Here is a 20,044-nt window from a genome sequence, read left to right on the forward strand (position 1 = left end):
AGAAGTTGGTTATAAGACTTTGAGAGTAATTGAAATTCTGAAATTTTGTTATTGCAGAGGAAAAGCTTGATCTAGGTCAAAAAAGGGAAACCTGAGTGAATTTTTAGATTGGGGCTCCCCTTAGAAAGAAGTGAATTGAAGGTACATGAATGAGGGAATGAATGAAAAGAATTTTAATGTGTGCTTACTGTTATTTACCAGTCACTACATGAAGGGCTGGGGATACAAATTCAAATTTGAAATTGTTCCTGAACTCCAAGAGCTTTACATTCAGATATGGGGTGACCACACAGCTGGGAGAAGGGCTTTGGGGTTTGGAGAGTTGGTGATTAGTGGAGCAATGGAGGAGCAGATGGACACACCCTTTCCAGAATCAGTATTGACATTGATTTGGTTATGGTTCCTAGAGTAAAAGGTAAGTGGACGTTTGGAGGACCACACAGAGAATAGCACCATAACAGGTTGAAAGGTAAGATGATAATCTAGGGCAGGACTGTCCAAAATGCGGCCCTTGGACTGCATTCATGTCACCTATAGTGCGCTATTAAGAAGTCCCTTGTAGGTTTACTAAATGCATTCATAAAAGCTGAGCTACCACAGGGCCCTCATTAAAATGATAAATCAAAATATATTGTCCATTGTTTAAATAAAAACTTTTAAAAGTAAGGTTGGACAGCCCTGTTCTAGGGGAATGGAGAGAATGCACAGTCTGGCAGTCTGAGTGGGCTAGATAGAGTGGGCAAATGGAGTTTGGGGCTCCTCACAGGATGAATTAGCCTTTATCATGTTTGTATATGTTTGTGTTGCAATCACCAAAATACGAGACCACATATCAGAAGCAGAAATGAAATAGTTAACTTCATCTGTCCTTGAATTCAGGATGCTGTTTTTCATTACCTTGTCATCTTATTGATAATTCCATTCTGTGATGAGTACTTCCAGTGTGTGTGTTTGTGTGTATGTGTGTGCATGCATGCACACACACACAAAATCTTCCTGTTAGAATTTAAGGTTTTTAAGTTCAGAAAATGTCTCTCTTTTGTACTTATATCCCCAGATTCTAGCACAATGACTGGTGCAGAACTTTAATAAACACTTGTTCATTCTTCCATTTTTTCATTCTTTCATTGAATCTGTCTTCCAAAAGTTTATAATCCAATTGTGGAAATTATCTGGACTGAGTAAAAATCAGGGTTAAATTGCTGAGTAATAATAGACCAGAGAAATGACAGCTTCAAGGATAAATCAGAATTTGTAGCTATTCAGGTCCTGACCTGTAAAATCATGGAATTAGATTAGCTGATCTTTGAGGTCCCTGCCCCAGCCCATGATTTCTAATGTATATATTATCTTATGATACTTGTGAGATGGGTAGGAATCAAAAAAGGAGAGTTTAGTTTTAAGATATGTCTATCCATAGAAAAACTGATCTGTAGGCAGGCACAGCTGGGTCAAATCAAGCTTCAGATGCTTGCTATCTATGTGATTTAGTCACATCATTTAATCTCTGTCTTATCTCAGTTTCTTCAACTGTAAAATTAGGATAATAGAATTGCAGTAAAAATCAATAGAAATAATATTTAGAAAACAATTAGCATAGTGCCTGCCACACAGGAAGCACTATGTAAATGCTTATTCTTTTATCTTTCTCTTCCCCCTCTTCTGTGACAATGAGACAAATTTTATTAGAGTAGAATAGAAAGCATATTGGAGAGAATTGGGAAATGAGTTATATAGATGTGTAGGACTAGATTGCAGTAAACCTTAAAAGTCAAGTGAGAATTTAGGCAGTTCCTGATTAATATAGCATCAGTTTTATATTTTAGAAAAAATATCTGGTGTCCTTTTCTGAAATGGTTTGGAAGACAGAAATGGGATAAAGGAGACATTTAAGAAACTGTTCTAGTAATGTACTCTGTTAAGGAAGGCCTGAACTATTTTGTTAACAATGAAAGTGGAAAAACTTTAGGAAAATTGATAAGAATACATTGAATTAATTGCATCTTTTTAAATGTTATTTTATTTTTTCCAATTACATGCAAACTTTAATCGTTTTTTTTTTGGTAGGTTTTTATTTTTTTTTTGCAAGGCAAATGGGGTTAAGTAGCTTGCCCAAGGCCACACAGCTAGGTAATTATTAAGTGTCTGAGAGCGTATTTGAACCCATATATTCCTGATTCCAGGGCCGGTGCTTTATCCACTGCACCACTCAGCCACCCCAACTTTCATCTTTTTTTAAGCTTTTGAATTCCACATTTTTCTACCCCTCTCTCTTCACCCCCTCCCCACGATGGCAAGTAATCTGATAAAGGTTATAGAAGTCATGAATAATAGAGCTGTCCAACCTTACTTTTAAAAGTTTTTATTGAAACAATGGACAGTATATTTTGATTTGCCATTTTAGTGAGAGCTCTGTGGTGGCTATACTAAAGCATTTAGTAAACCTATTGGAAGGCACACAAAATTGCCCTGTGGATTACATTCTGGACAGCCCTAATGTATAACATTTCCATATTACTCATGTTGTGTAAAAGAATCAGAACTAAAGGGGAGGGAAAATCCATGAGAAAAAAAAATGAAAAAGTGAAAGTAATATGTTTTAGGTCACATTAAGATTCCATAGTTTTTTCACTGAATGTGGATGACATTTTCCATCACAAATCTCTTATAATGAGTACATGTTTTTTTAAAGAATAGAAAACAAAGTGGTTATAGGAATTGAAGACTAGAAGAAACTTTATTTTATTTCTTAGAGAAAAAAATTCAGTCATATTATTGAATGAATAAGGTGGGAAGAGTCAGTGGTAGAAAGTGAAACAAAAAGTTGTACTTTGGCTTACCACTTTACTCCCTAAATGACTGAGGCTTTTTTCTCCTTACTGTTCACAGCCACATTCTATGGCACATATCTTCATTAGCTCTGATTAGAGGCAAGAATTAGGTCTTTTAAAAAATTCACACTTTTTGAACAAGATAACATCTCCCTAAAACAAAGCATAATACAACAAAGGCACTTTACTCCTCTGATTTATATAGTTGGGAAACCTGATGAAGTTGAAAATTCAGCAGCAAACAATAATGATGATGATGATGATGATAAACTCCCAACCAAAACTTCATATTGTTTCCCATTTTCTTTTTTTTTGCTATCTAACAATGGTCTTTCTTTTGTTGTTCTTTTTTCTTGTTTATTCTCTTGACCCTTTTAAGGAGTCTAATCTACAATTATTCAATTCACTTATAATTATGTTTTCATTACAAAAAATTATTGTATAATATAGGGATTGAGTAAGATAAGATAGGTTAGGGTTCTGTGTTTCAGGATATAGTCAATCAAGGATTATATGCTAAGATAATTAGTATTATTCAAGATTGGACTGTTTGAAATTAATTTTTAACCACTAGATGGCTGCAAGAATCAAGTGACAATACTATATTTTTAATGGATTAAGAATGTCATGTTAGTATTTTGTACAAATATAAAAAATTAAATATATTGAAGCTTTTATGGTTTTATTCATTTAATTGCTCAAACAACATTTAATATATAATTAGTAATAATTTCTAGAAGAGGTCACTAATGAATACATCTAATTTTTACATTTATTTTTACCTTTCTTCAAATGCAGTTATCTTCTATGGCTCTGAATAGTTAGTGGTGTTTCTACCAAAGTGTTATTTTTAGTTGAATTGCATCTTCTGCAGAGTTTAAATTTTTTTTTTAAATCAATATCAGAAAATTAGTTTAAGATGAGTTTGCATTTTACAGTTTTCACATTTTCCACTAGTTGTATTCTGTATTTCATTTTTAAGTTAATTGTTTGAAAGTCAGATAATGTTTTCAAAGAATTGGAGCCAATTCTGGTCACTGTGCTATAGAAGCAGTGAAAAACTGGATCCAGGTAAGGGCAGCCACAAGGTAAAGGGACCTAAAACCATTCCACAGGAGGATCAGTAGAAGATGAATTGAACATATCTGTCTCAAGAAGACTCAGGTATTTTTGGATATCTAGTGTCCAGATGATTAGTGAGGAAATTAGTTTTGGTTTTTTTTTCCCGGAACAATAAGTCACTGACATTGAACTCTACTATTTAAAGTTTGTGCACTCAAAAAAAAAACATTTTATTTCTCAACAGAAAACATCAGCAACCTTGAAAAAGATAATACTAAATTACCTTTGCCACGGCTAAGAGGCATCTTAAGAAAGACTAGCCATGTGGATGATAAAGATGTCCTGCAAGAGGAAGATAACCCTGCTTATGTCAGAGCACAATTTTCACATTCTGCACCTTCATCTTTGATGAGATTGAATACCAGAATGGTAGAAAGTGAGCAAAGAACTCTTTCTGAAAGCCCTGGTTCTGAGGTAACTACTTTGTCTGAAATACTTAGTCTTGTCCTTAACTATATGCCTCACTATATCTGATCATCATTGGAATTTTGTTTGGTTAGATTTATCAAACGTCTATGTTGTTAATGACAAAGGATGTGGAAATATGGTATCACATAAGAAAAAATTTGTACAGACAAATGGTGGATGTGTTTAGGGGAAATTACTATTGGTGTTTACTTCATTTACTTTTATCAAATATTCATCGGATGCGTTCTAGGTAGGTGCTCCTGAACAATGTAAAGACATATGATATGTGTGTTCTCCTCTTAAGAATTAAAATCTAGTTTATCTTACCTTATAATAATAATAATTAATAAATTAGATTTCTCACCTTACAATATAATTTTTATATTTTTATATCCCTTCTTGTTTGGTATGGGACATATATTTTTCTTTTTATATCAATAATTAATATAAATTATTGACAGTTATGCAAACAGATTTTATGGTCTTTGTGAAACTTGGAAATTTCTCTTTTTTAGAAAATCATATACCTGTATAAACATGTTAATTATATGAAACTATAAGGAGATATCAAATTGTATATAGTCTATAAATTTTATTATATCATAAAAATTACACTTATAAAAATTTCTAATCCCTTTGAGAAGACTTTAAAAACCAAATAGTTGGGCGGCTAGGTGGTGTAGTGGATAAAGTACTGGCCTTGGAGTCAGGAGTACCTGGGTTCAAATCTGGTCTCAGACACTTACTAATTACCTAGCCATGTGGCCTTGGGCAAGCCACTTAACCCCATTTGCCTTGCAAAAAACCTAAAAAAAAAAAAACCAAATAGTTCACTTGGAAATCTATTTGCATTCTCCCTCTCCCCTATTCCCAACCCCCCCAACACAATTTTGATCAAATGTAGTTCAGTTTCTCTTTTATTTTTTTAAGATCTGTTTTTGTTAGTTTTCATATTTTATAGTTTTATAAGTAATCACATTGTTTCAATTCTCAAGTTTTTCTAGCATATAATTTTGTAATAATTCTTATTTCCACTATTTATTGTGAATTCACCTGGTTCATTTTTGTATTTGGTAATTTTTTTCTTTAACCAAATGAGCTAATGGTTTATCAGTTTTTGTTAGGGTTTTATAAATGAACTCTTGGTTATGCTGATTTTGTGGTCTTTTTGTTTTTTTTATCAATTTCTCTTAATTTTCCTTTTTTTTGGAGTATTTTAGGGTTTGGGGATTTTTTGCATTCTGTATTTATTAATACTTTCTATTTTGTTAATACGTTTTCAGAATTTTTATTCTTTCTTTGAGAATTGTTTTAGCTGCACCCTAAAATTTTTGTCTGTGTGTCATTGCTGTCATTTTCTTTTATATCATTATAAATTTTTCTTACTTTTTTCTTTGATAACCTTCAATGTTAGGAATATCAGTACTTAGTCTCCATTTAAATTTGTATCCTACACAAATGTCCCCTTTGTTGCTTATTAGTTATTGCATTATGGTCTTTAAAGAATGAAATTATTCTACCTTTATGTATTTATGATTTTCTCTGTGCTGCATACAATTATTTTTGTAAAGATTTAATGTCATTTTCAAAATTATTTGGTGTACTAGTGAAAAAAATAGAAAAGTAAATCAGACTAAATAAGTAAACCCCAGGAATAAGTTCCTGCAGCTTCCAAGTGGTTAAGAAAGCTAATAACATAAACTCAGGGACAGGATTCTTCCCCAAGAAGTAGTTGGAAAAATTGGAGGGCATTGTGGTAAACATTATAACTTTAGTTAGCCCAACAAGGATTGGGAGATTTTTTAGTTCCAGAGTTGGAAGGGACTTAGAAGTTCATTAATCTAGCCCCTAAAGCTACAGATGAAAATACTGAAGGTCATAGAGATTGATTTCTTAGATAAGTATAGAATAAAGGGTTTGCTAGGAAGTTTCACAGTTTCATTAAATGTAATAACTGTTACTTTCTGGAGAACCAGGTAAATGTAAATGATAATCCCAGAAGGAATTTAGATTTTTGAGGGTATTATTGCAGGAATTTAAGACACAGTACTTTATTCACTACTACAAATTGAAGAGAGAGGATTTCTTTGGGAAAATGCGTATTTTGGACCTGAATGGTTAGGAAAATTGTTAATGAAAATTTTTAGATTACCTTAATGTAGATTAAAATATAGGAATTAAGGCCTTTTAGCCTATAGTGTGCTTAATAAAGAATGGTAAAAATATATTTGTTCATTTGGAATTATGCTAAAAAACAAAACAAAGTGACTAAATTATCCATCCTCATTGACAGTTGCTACTTCTAAGTATCGCAAGGTCACAGATAGAAAGGTTCTCATACTTTTCTGTGATATAAACTGAAAACAGTTGATTCCCATTGGTTCAATGAATGGTTAAATAAATTACAGTATTTGAATATTACTGTGTAAAAAGCAATAACTATAGGGAATTCAGAAAAGCATGAAAAGACTTATACAAATAAGCAATAACAAGAACCACAAAAATGTGTAATATTTACAACAAGGTAAATGGAAGAACAAAAGAATAAAATAACTCTGCAGTTATATTGACCAAGACTGACCACATGAAAAGTCAAGAAAATTTCTTTCTTCTCATTAAAATGTCTTATAGACATAAAATATTGCATATATACTCGCAGGCAGTTAACATATATCACTTAGTTTTGTAGGACTTTTAATTTCCTCTTTAAAATTGGCACAAGGGTTTGACTTTCTTGGTAGGAAAGGGGAAATGGATAGATATATTTGCAAATGAATATGATTACTATTAACAGATAAGCAAATGTTTCCATTTCATAGCTATCAAATTTGCAATGATTAAAAAAGGTTTGATTTGGAAGGGCTGTGGGAAAACAGGTGCACTAATAGAATATTGGTAGACCCATACATTAGCCCAACTGTTCTGGGAAATTAATTTGAAATTATGTGAGAAAATTCACTAAACTGTTCATATACTGACTTAATGCTACTTAAGTTATTCATATACCTCAAAAGTAAACAGAAAGGGTCATATGTGTAACAAAATAGTCATAGCAGTACTTTTTTTTGGTAGCAAAAAATCTGTAAACAAAAAGCTATCCTTTGAGAAATAGCTAAATAAATTACAATATATGAATATTGTAAAAATGATAATGATAAATGATAAATATGAGATAACAGGAGAAATATGAGAAATTAAGAGAATCAGAGACTTACATGAAGTGATATAGAATCAAAAAAAAGAACCAAAAGTACAGTATACACTGTGATTACAATAATGTAAATGATAATACTGAAGGAAAACACAAATTCCCTAATGACCAATATTAGTTCTGATAAATTGATTTCTTTACTGGAGAAGCAGGGATAGAATTTAGTATATTTTGTCAGATAAAATTGCTTAAATGGTTTTCTTTGTTACAAAGAAAGATAGGAGGGAAGTATTAAGGGTATAGTGTGAAAAAAAGTTAAGCAACAATTCAACTAATTTTTTTAAAGAAGAAAATCAAAGAACTTGACCTGTAAGACTAATTCTTTGGGGCCTAAATAATCACAAACTAGACTCAACTCTTTGAAATATCATTTTTAAGGGTCCAACATTAAGTACGTGGACACCATCAATAATTCCTCACCAGCAATCAGATACTGAAAATCTTGGTGACCACCTGTTTCCTCTACCTTCAGAAAGATTGTCTAAAAAAGGTATACTTTTTTTATTTTATAAGTTCTAAAGGACTTTGTGTTTATCATTAAAATCTTAAAATGCTTTTCAATTAATGAGCTACACATGCACAAAGAAATATTTAACCGAATGATATAAAATTATTTTGTCAGAATATTGTATAATTGTAAGTTTTCATTTCTTTCTTAATTTTTTATGACTTGTGACAGCTTAACCTTACACTTGATCTGAGTAAATAAGCTGAAATGAAGAATTTTCCTATTCAAAGTGGAATATTCGAGAGTATGAAATAGCAAAGGTCAAGATGAGTTCTGACATTTGAAGGAATACACATTAGCATGATCAGAACCATTTGACACAGGGCTTAGAAGCATTGTTATTCCCCAAGCTTCTGTCATCTTTTTTGCTATGACAATACAGAGCAATCATGCTTTCATTTTGCAAACACCAGTCACGTTACTTTGGTTAGATTTATTTTCATAAAATATATATGGCCACTGCTGACATTCTCTTTACTTGCTTGGGTGCTGGGTTCTTGCTTAGTTTCCCTTTCATAGAGGTTTCAAGACTTAACTGTGTAGTTAAGGCTGATCCCCACCAGAAAAAAAAAAAAAAAAGCTTCTGAACCTTGATAGCTGTATCAGATCTGTTAGTTCTCAAGTCTATAGCTGACAACAGACATTGACTCCAATCACCTTTAGGAAATAGTAAAAGAGACAAATAAACTTGAGAGCTGACTCTAGGACTTAAGGAGAGAGAATCACATGAGGAAACAAAGAGAAGTGTCTAATAAGGTTTAAACCTACAGATTCTGGGGAAGAAGGAAGGCATCAATATTCTGGCTTTGCACTTTTTCTCACCACTGTTCATAGAATGCTACCAAGGAGTCTCCAATGACTTGTTAGGGCTCTTAAAGATAGAATTATTACGTCTTAAGTAAAGGAAGAGAAATTATTTTTGGTTCATAATATAGAGTTTTTATAGAGTTTTATAGAGTTTTGTTTTTCTGTCTCAAAATAGATGAAGAGCAATCAGTAGATGAAAATCATAATATTATGAACTCAGAAGACAGTAATAATAAATTGTCCCCAGCAGAAGAACTAATGGTGAGTAATACTTTGGAGAAAGCAGAAGAAAATCAAGAAACCACTGATGAACTTGAAAAAAATATGAAGAAATTACAAGTGTTTGAGAATGAGGATAGAAAATCTACCACTTCAACTGCATTCCTTAAGGTACTTTTTAAAAAGTCATTTGTTTTCTTTTTAAAATTGAGTTATTTGTTTTAGTCTCTGATTGTGTACTCTTGAAGTATACCTGGAAATTTCACTTAGTTGTGGTTTTAAATAAAGTGATTATTACTAATCAGTTCAATTTAGAAATATATATTCAGCAGAGCAACATTTAGATAAGCCATTTGCCTGCCCTCATGGAAATTATAAATTTCTAAAAAGAAGATATGACATATAAAGTTTGACTTTTTCAAGATTGTATAATTTCTGAATACTCCTTTTCCTGATACAGAGCACAACCATTCTATGATTTGGTAGATGATCTTAAAAAGTATATTTTTATTCCTAAACCAACCTAGTGAAGACAGATTACCAGTCATCCTCTACTTGAAACTTTTCTATCTATATGGGATTGTCAGAATTTGTTCTTTATTTGGATCTTTGAAAACTCAGGGTAGCCTGCATAATAGCACAAAAAAGCCTATTAAAAAGACTTTAGTGAGTGTACCCTATATGTCTTAGAAAGGCATGGACAAAGTGCTAAGAGGGGACCAACTTGAGACAGGAGACAGCTGGGAATTTTAAAGATGCTTCATGAAAGACTTTACTAAATCCACGGAGATATTTATATTATTTATGATGAGCGATATACAGCCTGAAGTTAGAACAAAGTATGATAGAAATAGTTTACAGTTTAGGAGCTTCTATTTCATAAAATACTTAGGAGCTTCTATTTTATAAAATACTTAAACTTATTTGGAAGTGTCCTAACTGATTTAATGACTAGGAGAACTATTTATAAATTGATGTTTTAATGCTTTAAATGATCAGTCTGGACATGTAGGTAGAAAAAAGCAACTTTTAAAATAGAAGTTGTGTTCTTAAAGGACAAATGATATTTTAAAGTAATTTAATAAGATGATTAAATATGAATGTTTAAATCAGAGCATAAATTATTATATATCTTCATTTCCTGTTATTTCATTAAAATATAGTCAAAGGACCTACTAACAAATATTGCTATCTAGTAGTTCTTACACTTGATCTTAGCCAAAAGGCTGAGACGCGATTGTCTAGTAGTTCTTAATGTATAAAATTTCAACTATCTGGTATCCTCATTCTGAATTTTTCGGACACTTGAGACTTTACCACCTTAAAATAATGAGACTATTATTTTGTTTTGGGTTATAATATTTTTAAAATGTATTAACATATTTCCCTACTTTCTAAAACAGTGTACAATGTGTTTCAACCTTTCTTGATGAAATTCAGTTCTTGAAATATTCTATAATAAATGGATATTACTAGGACCTTCTGAGTTGGTTGGACCTCTTTGTTCTAGTTTGAGCTTTTATTAAATGCTTAGTGACTGCCAGACACTGAACTAGGAATACTAGGAAAGACAGCCCTTGTTCTTAAGGGGCTTACATTCTAATGTGAGAAGACAATATAGAGAGGGAATGGAAAAGGTGGGAGAGATAACCAAAGAAAGGAGAGGATGTCAAAGTTGAGAGTCAGAAGGAGCAGGGCTGACCTATGTACTTATTCAAATGAAGATTCTAGGAAGAAATCCACCAATCAGAGTAGTACAGCACAAGGTTACAGGGACCTCCAGGGACCAAGTGGACCAGGAGAACAGTGATCCTGACTGACCTTGGCATTTCCTCAAATGCAAATTCCAGGAAGCAACTCCCCAATTAGAGGAGGGAGCCACAGGACAGAAGCATGCCCAACATGAGAAGGCAGCTAGATACTCCAGATGAGAGCTGAGGAAGCAAAAGCAAGGCTGGTCAGAAAATTACCCTGAGAATTTTGGGGAGAAACTCAGGAGAAGTCAAGATGAAAAGACAGAAGGGTTAGAGCAGTGAGCATGGGCAATCAGTCTGGGCCCTTCCTCCAGTGACAAGCAGAGGAGGTGTGTACAAAGGCAAAGCATCTGCAAAATGAATGTACTAGAATGGAGGTGAAAATGTCTAGGGTCTGGTTCTGCCTCAGGAGAGCAGTGAGCATGTCTGGCATGTGGACACTTCCTCAAATGGAAATGTCAGGCAGGAACCCACCAATCTTAGGAGGGACCTCAGGGGAAGGGTATATGGAATCTGCAGAGCCTAGAGAGAGCCAGGAAAACAGGAGCAGGGATGGGCTTTGACCCTTCCTTAAATTAAGGTTCCAGGCAAGAACAACAAGGGAAAGAGGAGATTTCAGGGAGAGAGGCACTCCCTAGGGTGAGAAAGTGACTGGAAAAGGGTGTCCTTGTGTGAATTTTTTTGCAGGGGAGGGGGGTTCTTTCCTTATAGTCAGATTCTGAACTGCCCATAGCCTTCCTCTCACTCACCTTTTGCATTTACTACTTTAATCAGCTTTGGATCTAGAAATCAGAGAACCTAGCTTCTACAGACTTTCTGAGTATCTATTATATGCAGAGATAGGGTGATTCTAGGTGCTAGGTGCTGAGTGGAGAGGCAGAACATTTAGATGAGAACTGGACCTTGTTCATTGAACTTAGAATCTAATTGCTGATTAGAATTGTGTCTGAGTAAATAGACTTTAGGGGAAAAATGGGCCTGGTATACTTTTGATGATGTTTGTCTTTCATTCTGGAAGAGGAACATGACATTAGGGAGGTGATACCGTGAGGAGCACATGAATTGGATCAGAGTGAGAGGGGGGCTGTGCTAAGTCACCAGCCTCACTTTCTCCTCCAGAACCATCTGGGTCCAGTGGCCAGATAGGAATCAGATCTACTGGACATGACCCTGAATATGAGGTAGTCAGGGTTAAATGACTTGCCTAAGGTCATACAACTAGTTTCTAGTGTCTGAAGCTGGATTCAAATTCCTGTCCTCCTGACTCCAAGGCCAGTATTCTATCTCTAGCACCAATAGAGCACTGGCTTTGGAATCAGGAGGATGAGGGTTCGAATCCAGATACTGGACACTTACTATCTAAGTGACTTTGGGCAAGTCACTTAACACTGATTGCCTGGCATCTAGAGCCATCTCTGGTCATTTTGGTTTATATTTAGTAGACTTTTATGAGTAAAGTGTATCAATGAATAGACTTTATGGTATCTATTTTTGCTGCTTTGGGGCTTTTATTGCTCACTTCCTTGATTTCCACTATGTTCTAAATAATTAAGGTTGCCAGATATCTAAATTTCACATATCTGAGATTTTTCTAGTTACTATATAATTTTCAACTCATAGCTTTGATGGAAAGTTAAATTATAGATTTAGGAGCAGAAATTTTTTATTCATTCCATTTTTTAATTTTCCTTGCTTACCCTTGTTCCCTACCTCCTATCAGCTTGTCCCTTCTGTCTACAATTCTAAATCCCACATTTCTATCAAAGACCTGCTCAAGACTTTAAGATCTACCTCTTCCAAGAAGTTGACTAATTTGACCCCACTCCGTTTTCTCATTGTTTTCATTTGCTCAACAGTTACAGTACAGAGTTTTTGTACCATGTAGGGTCATCTCCCTTTATATATGATACCATATTGTCTTCCTGACTTCCAAGTGCAATTTTATGACTTCCTTAGGTCAGTAAATTAATAAAAATATTTGCTAAATGCCTACTACTTTCCAAGCACTGTGCCAAACCCAAGGGATGAAAGCACAAAAGCAAAATAGTTTTTGCCCTCAAGGAACTTACATTCTAATGGAAAAGATATACTTTAAACTTTTACTAGCTTAAAACTGCACTAAGTATTTTGGGACACCTTGTGTAGAGCAATTGTGGTCAGAAAAAGCTATCTTCTGAAAACTCATAAAGATGGCAAGTAAAGCAATAGTGCAATCCATTAACACACCTCCAAAAGCCATGAAAATGGTGATTAGATTATAATTTTCAAATTTCAAAGTTGGGTGAAAAGTAAATAGAGGAAGAACATTCTTAGGGATGAGGGGAGAAAATAATTATAGTAAATGTAGAGTCCTGTAGTTTAGCTCCCCACGGGACTGATTTCTAATAATCACTTTTGGAGGCTGAAGAAACTATAGCATCACTGAGCTGGAAAATGAATGAGAACTGATGATCCCAGGAAGTCCAGAACTGAATGGCTTAGCCCCTTCCAGATTGGGCATCTGGTGCAGCAAGAGGAGGGAGGATCAAAGACTACTGTTGTTTTTATTTTTATTTTTTGAGAAATTTAAATGCCCAAGGAGTAAAATGAATCCTTTAAGTTCAGGATAGTAATACATTCCTGCTTGACAATTTGTTTCAAGTTTCTGAACTAGTGTTTTCTAAGCTTTGTATTGTATCTGTGGATGAAGACAGGATAAAGGAGGAGAGAATGAGAGATGACATCAAAGCAGGTTATGAGATAAGTTGAGGAGTTCATAAGGAGAGGAGTTGCTGTTTCTCAGCAAAATAGAAGGTGAGGTCCTCATCTGAAGATGCAGAAGAAGTTTGTGGTCAGGCAGATATGAAGAGATTATAGATGGGAGGGGCTGGAGACAGGAAATTGAATTTAGATAATATAAATTGATAAGTGGACCCCATCAGCTTGTGTATGCTATGTTCAATAGTACCTGTATAGAAAAAAAGGATTTGGGTTGATGTTTGGCATGGCATATGACCACAGGACAAGGAAACAAGGGATCAGAGATTAAAGTATGTATTCAATCAGATAAAGATTGGGAAGAGTAATGGTCAGATGACCTGGAGAAAATTCTGAGGCATTGAAGGTCACAGTGACAAAGTATAGATTTGGGGGAAGAGTTAAAACATTAGGAGAGTTTTTGATCATGTAAGGGAACTTTTGTGGTAGGTAGTGACATCAAGGTATGTTTGACTAATGTGGAGTGGAGAAATAAATCATTATTTGAAGTCAAACAAATAACTAACTCAAAAGAGAATGTGAAAAAGGTATATAAAGTATGAACCAAGTGCTATGTAAAATCTGAGATCATTTATAATTGAAATTAATTATATGATATATAATTGATATTATTCTAACACTAATAAGGCATGCAATCTTATAGAATACCTTCAGAATAAAGACTGTGCTTAGCCAAGTGTATTAAATTGCATTAATAAAAGACCTAAAATAGAAGCTTGACATTTATTTGTATAGAGAGAAGTCTCTTATATCTGACACTGCAGAAATATTTCCCATTAGCAGACAGGAAGGGATAACACTTTTCAAGTAATATTTTCCCAGAGTCTTTTTAAGGTCATCAGCTAGGCTTTTTACCCCAGAGCATCAGATACTGCTATTTGAATCTAGGAGAGATGAAAACTAGTTCCCTTGTACTTCAACCTTGTTTCTAGGACTCATTGAACCACTTATACCTCAAGTTCTCATAAAGTAAAAAATGTTTGGGGATTTATTTAGAGTTTTAGAAGCATTTTTAGAAAGTATAGCATTTGAGCGAGTAGCAGAAAACTTAGGAAAGCTTATAAAGGACATAGATGAATTTGAATCAGTAGGTAGAACAAATTAACTTAAATATTTCTTATATTTGCAAGATTATAAATACTTTCATTTTGATTTCTGATCATAATTGTGAAATAATTATATACCTGCCTGTACATTGTATTTTTTTCTATTTAAAAGGAAAAAAATGAAGATAAGAATTTGAAGAAGAAAACATCTAAAAGAATAAAATCATTCAGGTAATGAAAATGCAAATATCTCTTTGTAAATTAGCATTCTAGTAAAGTTGTCTCTGTATTTTATTTTTGTGAAGGAAACATCTATGTCTCATTGACTTTCATTATAAAATCAGAGATATGTTCCCACAAAGAATTGTCTCACAGTAGAAAGTGAGGAAAACATTTTCAGAGTCATTAAGAGACCTTCTTGATCTTCTGGTGCTTAGTGATTTTATAATATTCATGTGCTCCAGAATTATTTCTCCTTTAGTTATATTCAATCCCATCTTAGAATTTAAAGCAGGAATAAAAACTTAAGAGAGCACTAGCCTCCTTATTCTGCTGATGAAGAAAATGTTTTCCCTATTTCTTTCCTCAGACCAGATTTTCTTTTATTGTCTAGCAATTGCATAACATATTCATTGTTCATTTCGTCATAACAAAAGAGATCTTTCTCTCTTTCCTCAAAATGCTATAATTTATCGACTTCTTACAGATTGTTAGGACTCTTGTACTCCTGATAGACCATCCTTTAGTAAATAGTCCTGACAAATTCAGAGTAAAAATATAGATTCCATTCTCCCCCCTCTTTCCTCCACCAGTTTCCAATGGTAAGTTAAAAGGATAAAGGCCCTTAGAATTTTAATGACTACAAGGGCAACAAAAGTTTCAGCATATATCCAGCTCAATTGGTCTCCTTGACATTTTTTATAACTTGCTTTGCTATGTGTGTGTGTAAAGTACAATTTTGTCTCATAAGATCTTATCTTCAAAAATTTCTGACATCTAGTAGGCTTGGAAATGAGAACTATAAGTTAAAATAAAGAGTAGCCAAAGTTAGCACTTCCATATATGGAGCTGTTGCCCAAATTGACATTTATAAATAATTCATAAATCACAGAAAAATCAAAATTATTAAAAGATACTAACCAGTTTTGTCTCTTAAAAAATTTATAAAGTAGAACTCTCTCTCTCTCTCTCTCTCTCTCTTCTCTTCTCTGCCCCTATTCCCATCACCCAACAAGTTCATATTTGTATGAAAAACTGCAAAAAGTCTATTATTTTGTCAGCAAGGAAACTTCTTTCTATGGCAATGCCTTGTATTGACACCAGTCCATGTCTTCGGAGATACATTCTAAGGAATTAAGACACCTAGAAGAGGGAGGGGGTGAAAGACTTACCCAAGGCCTTTAAACTAATGTCAGAGGTAAGATTTGAATCTCAGGCTCCCTGACTTGAAACCTCAAACTCTTAATAACTACTCTGCCATGGTCATCTCAACAATTAATTAGAATGGTATACCAATATTACCTTCTGTTCTTATATCCAATTGTTAACACTTATTGATCACTGGCCAGGGGGATGCAAATTTTTGTGACATTCTAGATAACTCAAGCTACCTCAATCAGCATCCACTCTGGGCTAGGTATTATGCTAAGTGCTGATATAATCAGAAGCAAAAAATAGTGCCTGCCCTCAAAGAAGTAGCAGTCTAATAGGGGAAACAATGTCAAACCAAATAGATATAAAGCAATTATCTACAGGATAAATTGGAAATAACAGAAAAATGGAAAGCTTAGGATGAAATGTACCCAATCCCCTGCTAAATCAGTAGTCTTCTCATTAGGAAATATCTACTTTATCTCAAGTCTGGGTTTATTAATCTAAATTTTTTTTTATCCTAAATAAAGCAATCTTGAGAGTATTGATTTTGTCATAATCAAGCCAATTTCATGTGATACATTTTCACTGACTAGAATAGATGCAAATTCTGACATTCTATAGCCATTCTATATCTTGAACCATTTGGATCTTTTAAAATTGGTAAGTTTTGAATTCTTAGAAAAATCTCCTTCTAGGAAAAAATCTCCACTTCCAACTGCATCTTCCCAGTATCTGGGGACATTAAAGTTCTTGGACCAGAAACCTTCACAGAAACAGAACCTAGAGCTTAACAGAGCTGATTCCATACGGGCAGCTGTTTATCAGGTAAAATGATGACTATGTTTGTCCTTCACTTTGAAGGGAGGTGATGTCATAACAGGCATATGAATTAGATTTGAGTGCGGGGTTGCTGTCTTAAGGCACCAGCCTCAAATTCTCCTCTGGAGCTATCTGGGTCCAGTGGCCAGATAGGAATCAGGATGACTAGAGATGGTCCTGGATGGAAGCAATCAGGAATAAGTGACTTGCCCAAGGTCACCCAGTTAGTAGATGTTATGTCTAAGGACACATTTGAACTCAGGTCCTCCTGACTTAACTTAAGGCCTGGTGCTCTACCCACTGAATATCAGGTAAAATAATAATGATAATGGACATCAAAATATTTAGTTTTTTAAAAAAAATTAACCTGACATATGTTAATTTTCTTCAGAAAAGATTTCCATACAGAATTGGTGAGCAGCCAAAATATTCATTAATTGTATAGCAAATAAAAATGATTTTTTAAGGTGACTTTAAGTGGGCAGAGGTATCAAGAAGAACCAAAAATACATCAAAATACATTCTATTTTATTAATAAACAAACATATTATTGTCATACAATCTGCATGTGTCTCTACTTCAAAATTTGTGTCATGGAAATAAAGAGTATATGTAAAGCGTTTCCAACAGTGTATTCTAAATTAAAGCTTCTCTTATTTTTCAAGGAAAAATGAAGTTTCTGGGGCGGCTAGGTGGCGTAGTGGATAAAGCACTGGCCCTGGAGTCAGGAGTACCAGTTCAAATCCGGTCTCAGACACTTAATAGTTACCTAGCTGTGTGGCCTTGGGCAAGCCACTTAAACCCATTTGCCTTGCAAAAAACCTAAAAAAAAAAAAATGAAGTTTCATAGGTTATCAACAATTCTAAAAAAAAAAATTTTTTCTCTACTTGTTTTTTTTTTTGCAAGGCAGTGGGGTTAAGTCGCTTGCCCAAGGCCACACAGCTAGGTAATTATTAAGTGTCTGAGACCGGATTTGAACCCAGGTACTCCTGACTCCAGGGCCGGTGCTTTATCCACTACGCCACCTAGCTGCCCTTTCTGTGCTTTTTGTTATAGAACTTTACACACTTTAAGAAACCATTAGGATTCCAGAGAGAAGTTTGTTACAATTCAGTTAAACATAAACTGGCTTTGTCTGTTCTGAATTACTAAATATCTTTTTCCCCCACTAACTAAATTTACATATACTAGGATTCTAAATCTTTTAAATTCATAGGATTGCAAATGAAACAAATTATATTGAACTAAATGGGCAATTATTTTCCATTCAAGTTCACAGAAACTATATAATTGATCCACTTGTGGATCCTGGATTAAGAATCTCAAATATAGACTTATCATCTACCTTAAACTGGTACTATTTTTTTTCCTCCTATAAGGGATTTGTTTGTTTGAAGTGAAGTGATACTATATAATATAGAAACTGACTGTCATGCTTCCAGGTATAATTAGAATCTATAAATATGGTATAGTTAAACAGTGACTTTTATATATATATGGAAGATTAAAATGCTAAAAACTCAAATCATATTCAGATATTTTCAAAATATATTTATTTAAAATCCACATTAAGGTGGAACCAAGATGGTGGACTAAAGGTAGGGATTTACATGAGTTCTCCCTCAAACCTCTCCAAATAACCTTTAACAAAAACTTTAAACAAATTCTAGAGTTTCAGAATACACAAAAAAAGATGTAATAAAGCAATTTTCTAGCCCAAGATAGCTTAGGAGGCTGACAGGAAAGGTCTGTCGCACCAGGGAAAGAGAGGAGTGAAGCCCAGCACAGGCTACACCAACATAGACCAGATCCTTCCCAAATAGACACAGGCCTCCAAGCAACTGAAGCAGTGACAGCATGGTGGTTTCCAGCCCACAGACTTTAAAAGGGATCAGACAACAGTCAGAAGAGATTTATATAATCTCTTTGCTGCCATCAGGGGCAGGACTCTATTGTATTGCTTATACTTGATCTGGTTTACAATGCTGGGTCTTAGTCCTAGTATAAGGAGAAACACTAGCACACCAGAGTTTTCAGCCAAAGGAGAACAGAGGCCCTGGTTACAGTTGTGGGTTAAAAAGAGTTCTTGTAGTCAAACACAAAACACTGTAGGGTACAGGAGAGAAGTAAACACAGCTCTCCCTAGATCATACCACGTTGGGAGAGCCAAGGTCCCCAGAATGACCTCTGAAAACAGAAGCACCAAAAGTTCTGAAGCTTGAAAAAGTGCCCCCTCCACTTGGGAAGCAGAGCCCCACTTTAACATAGAGATAAAAGTCAAGAAATAGGCTGAAAAATAAGCAAAAAAACAGAAAAAAAAGTTACTGTGGTGACAAGGAAGATTAAAAAACACATTTGGGACAACAGTAAAAAACTCTTGTATCCAAAGCCTCAAAGAAAAATATGAATTGGTCTTAAACTATGGAAGAGCTCAAAATTGATTTTTAAAATTAAGTAAAAGAAGTGGAGGAAAATTTGGGAAGAAAAATGAGTGATGCAAGAAAATCATGGAAAAAAAAGATTCAACAGCTTGGTAAAGGAGGGCACAAAAAAGTATTGGAGAAAATACACAAAAAAACAGAATAGACCAAAGGGTTAAAGAGGCACAAAAATCCAATGAAGAGAAGAATGCCTGAATAGCAGAATTGGAAAAATGGAAAGGAAAAATTAAATGGAAAATATATGGAAATTGGGGAAAAATAAAAATAAATCACTGAAGATAATTCCTAAAAAAGTAAAATTAGGGGGAGGAGGTGGCTAGGTGGCACAGTAGATAAGAGCACCAGCCCTGGAGTCAAGAGTACCTGAGTTCAAATCCGGCCTCAGACACTTAATATTAATTGCTTAGCTATGTGGCCTTGGGCAAGCCACTTAACCCTATTGCATTGCAAAAACTTTTAAAAAAAAAAAAGGTAAAATTGACCAGATGGAAAGGGAGGTACAAAAGTTCACTAAACAAAATAATTCCTTAAAAATTAGGATTAGACAAGTGAAAGGTAATGACTTAATAAGTCATCAAGCAGCTCATGAATGGCTGAACAAGAAATAGCTGAAAAACTAAGAAAAAGAATGGAAAAAATAGAAGAAAATGTGAAATATCACATCAGAAAAACATGAATTGGAAAGTACAATAAGGAGAGATAATATAAGAATTATTTGACTACATGAAAAATCATGATTTAAAAAA

The 20,044-nt window shown here is 34.1% G+C and overlaps 1 protein-coding gene across 3 annotated transcripts in view; it reads left to right on the plus strand.

Annotated features, from left to right (window-relative positions):
* Positions 1–20,044, plus strand: part of MAP9 (microtubule associated protein 9) — a 51,680-nt gene that overhangs the window by 5,810 nt on the left and 25,826 nt on the right. For all 3 annotated transcript variants that reach the window (XM_074229071.1, XM_074229070.1, XM_074229072.1), the window contains exons 5-9: positions 4,138–4,367; positions 7,951–8,062; positions 9,063–9,277; positions 14,836–14,894; positions 16,733–16,862. In XM_074229071.1, the coding sequence (XP_074085172.1) occupies positions 4,138–4,367; positions 7,951–8,062; positions 9,063–9,277; positions 14,836–14,894; positions 16,733–16,862 (746 nt within the window). The remainder of the gene's footprint in view (positions 1–4,137; positions 4,368–7,950; positions 8,063–9,062; positions 9,278–14,835; positions 14,895–16,732; positions 16,863–20,044) is intronic.

Source organism: Macrotis lagotis, chromosome 3 (genome assembly GCF_037893015.1).
Source record: "Macrotis lagotis isolate mMagLag1 chromosome 3, bilby.v1.9.chrom.fasta, whole genome shotgun sequence".
Taxonomy (NCBI): Eukaryota; Metazoa; Chordata; class Mammalia; order Peramelemorphia; family Peramelidae; genus Macrotis; species Macrotis lagotis.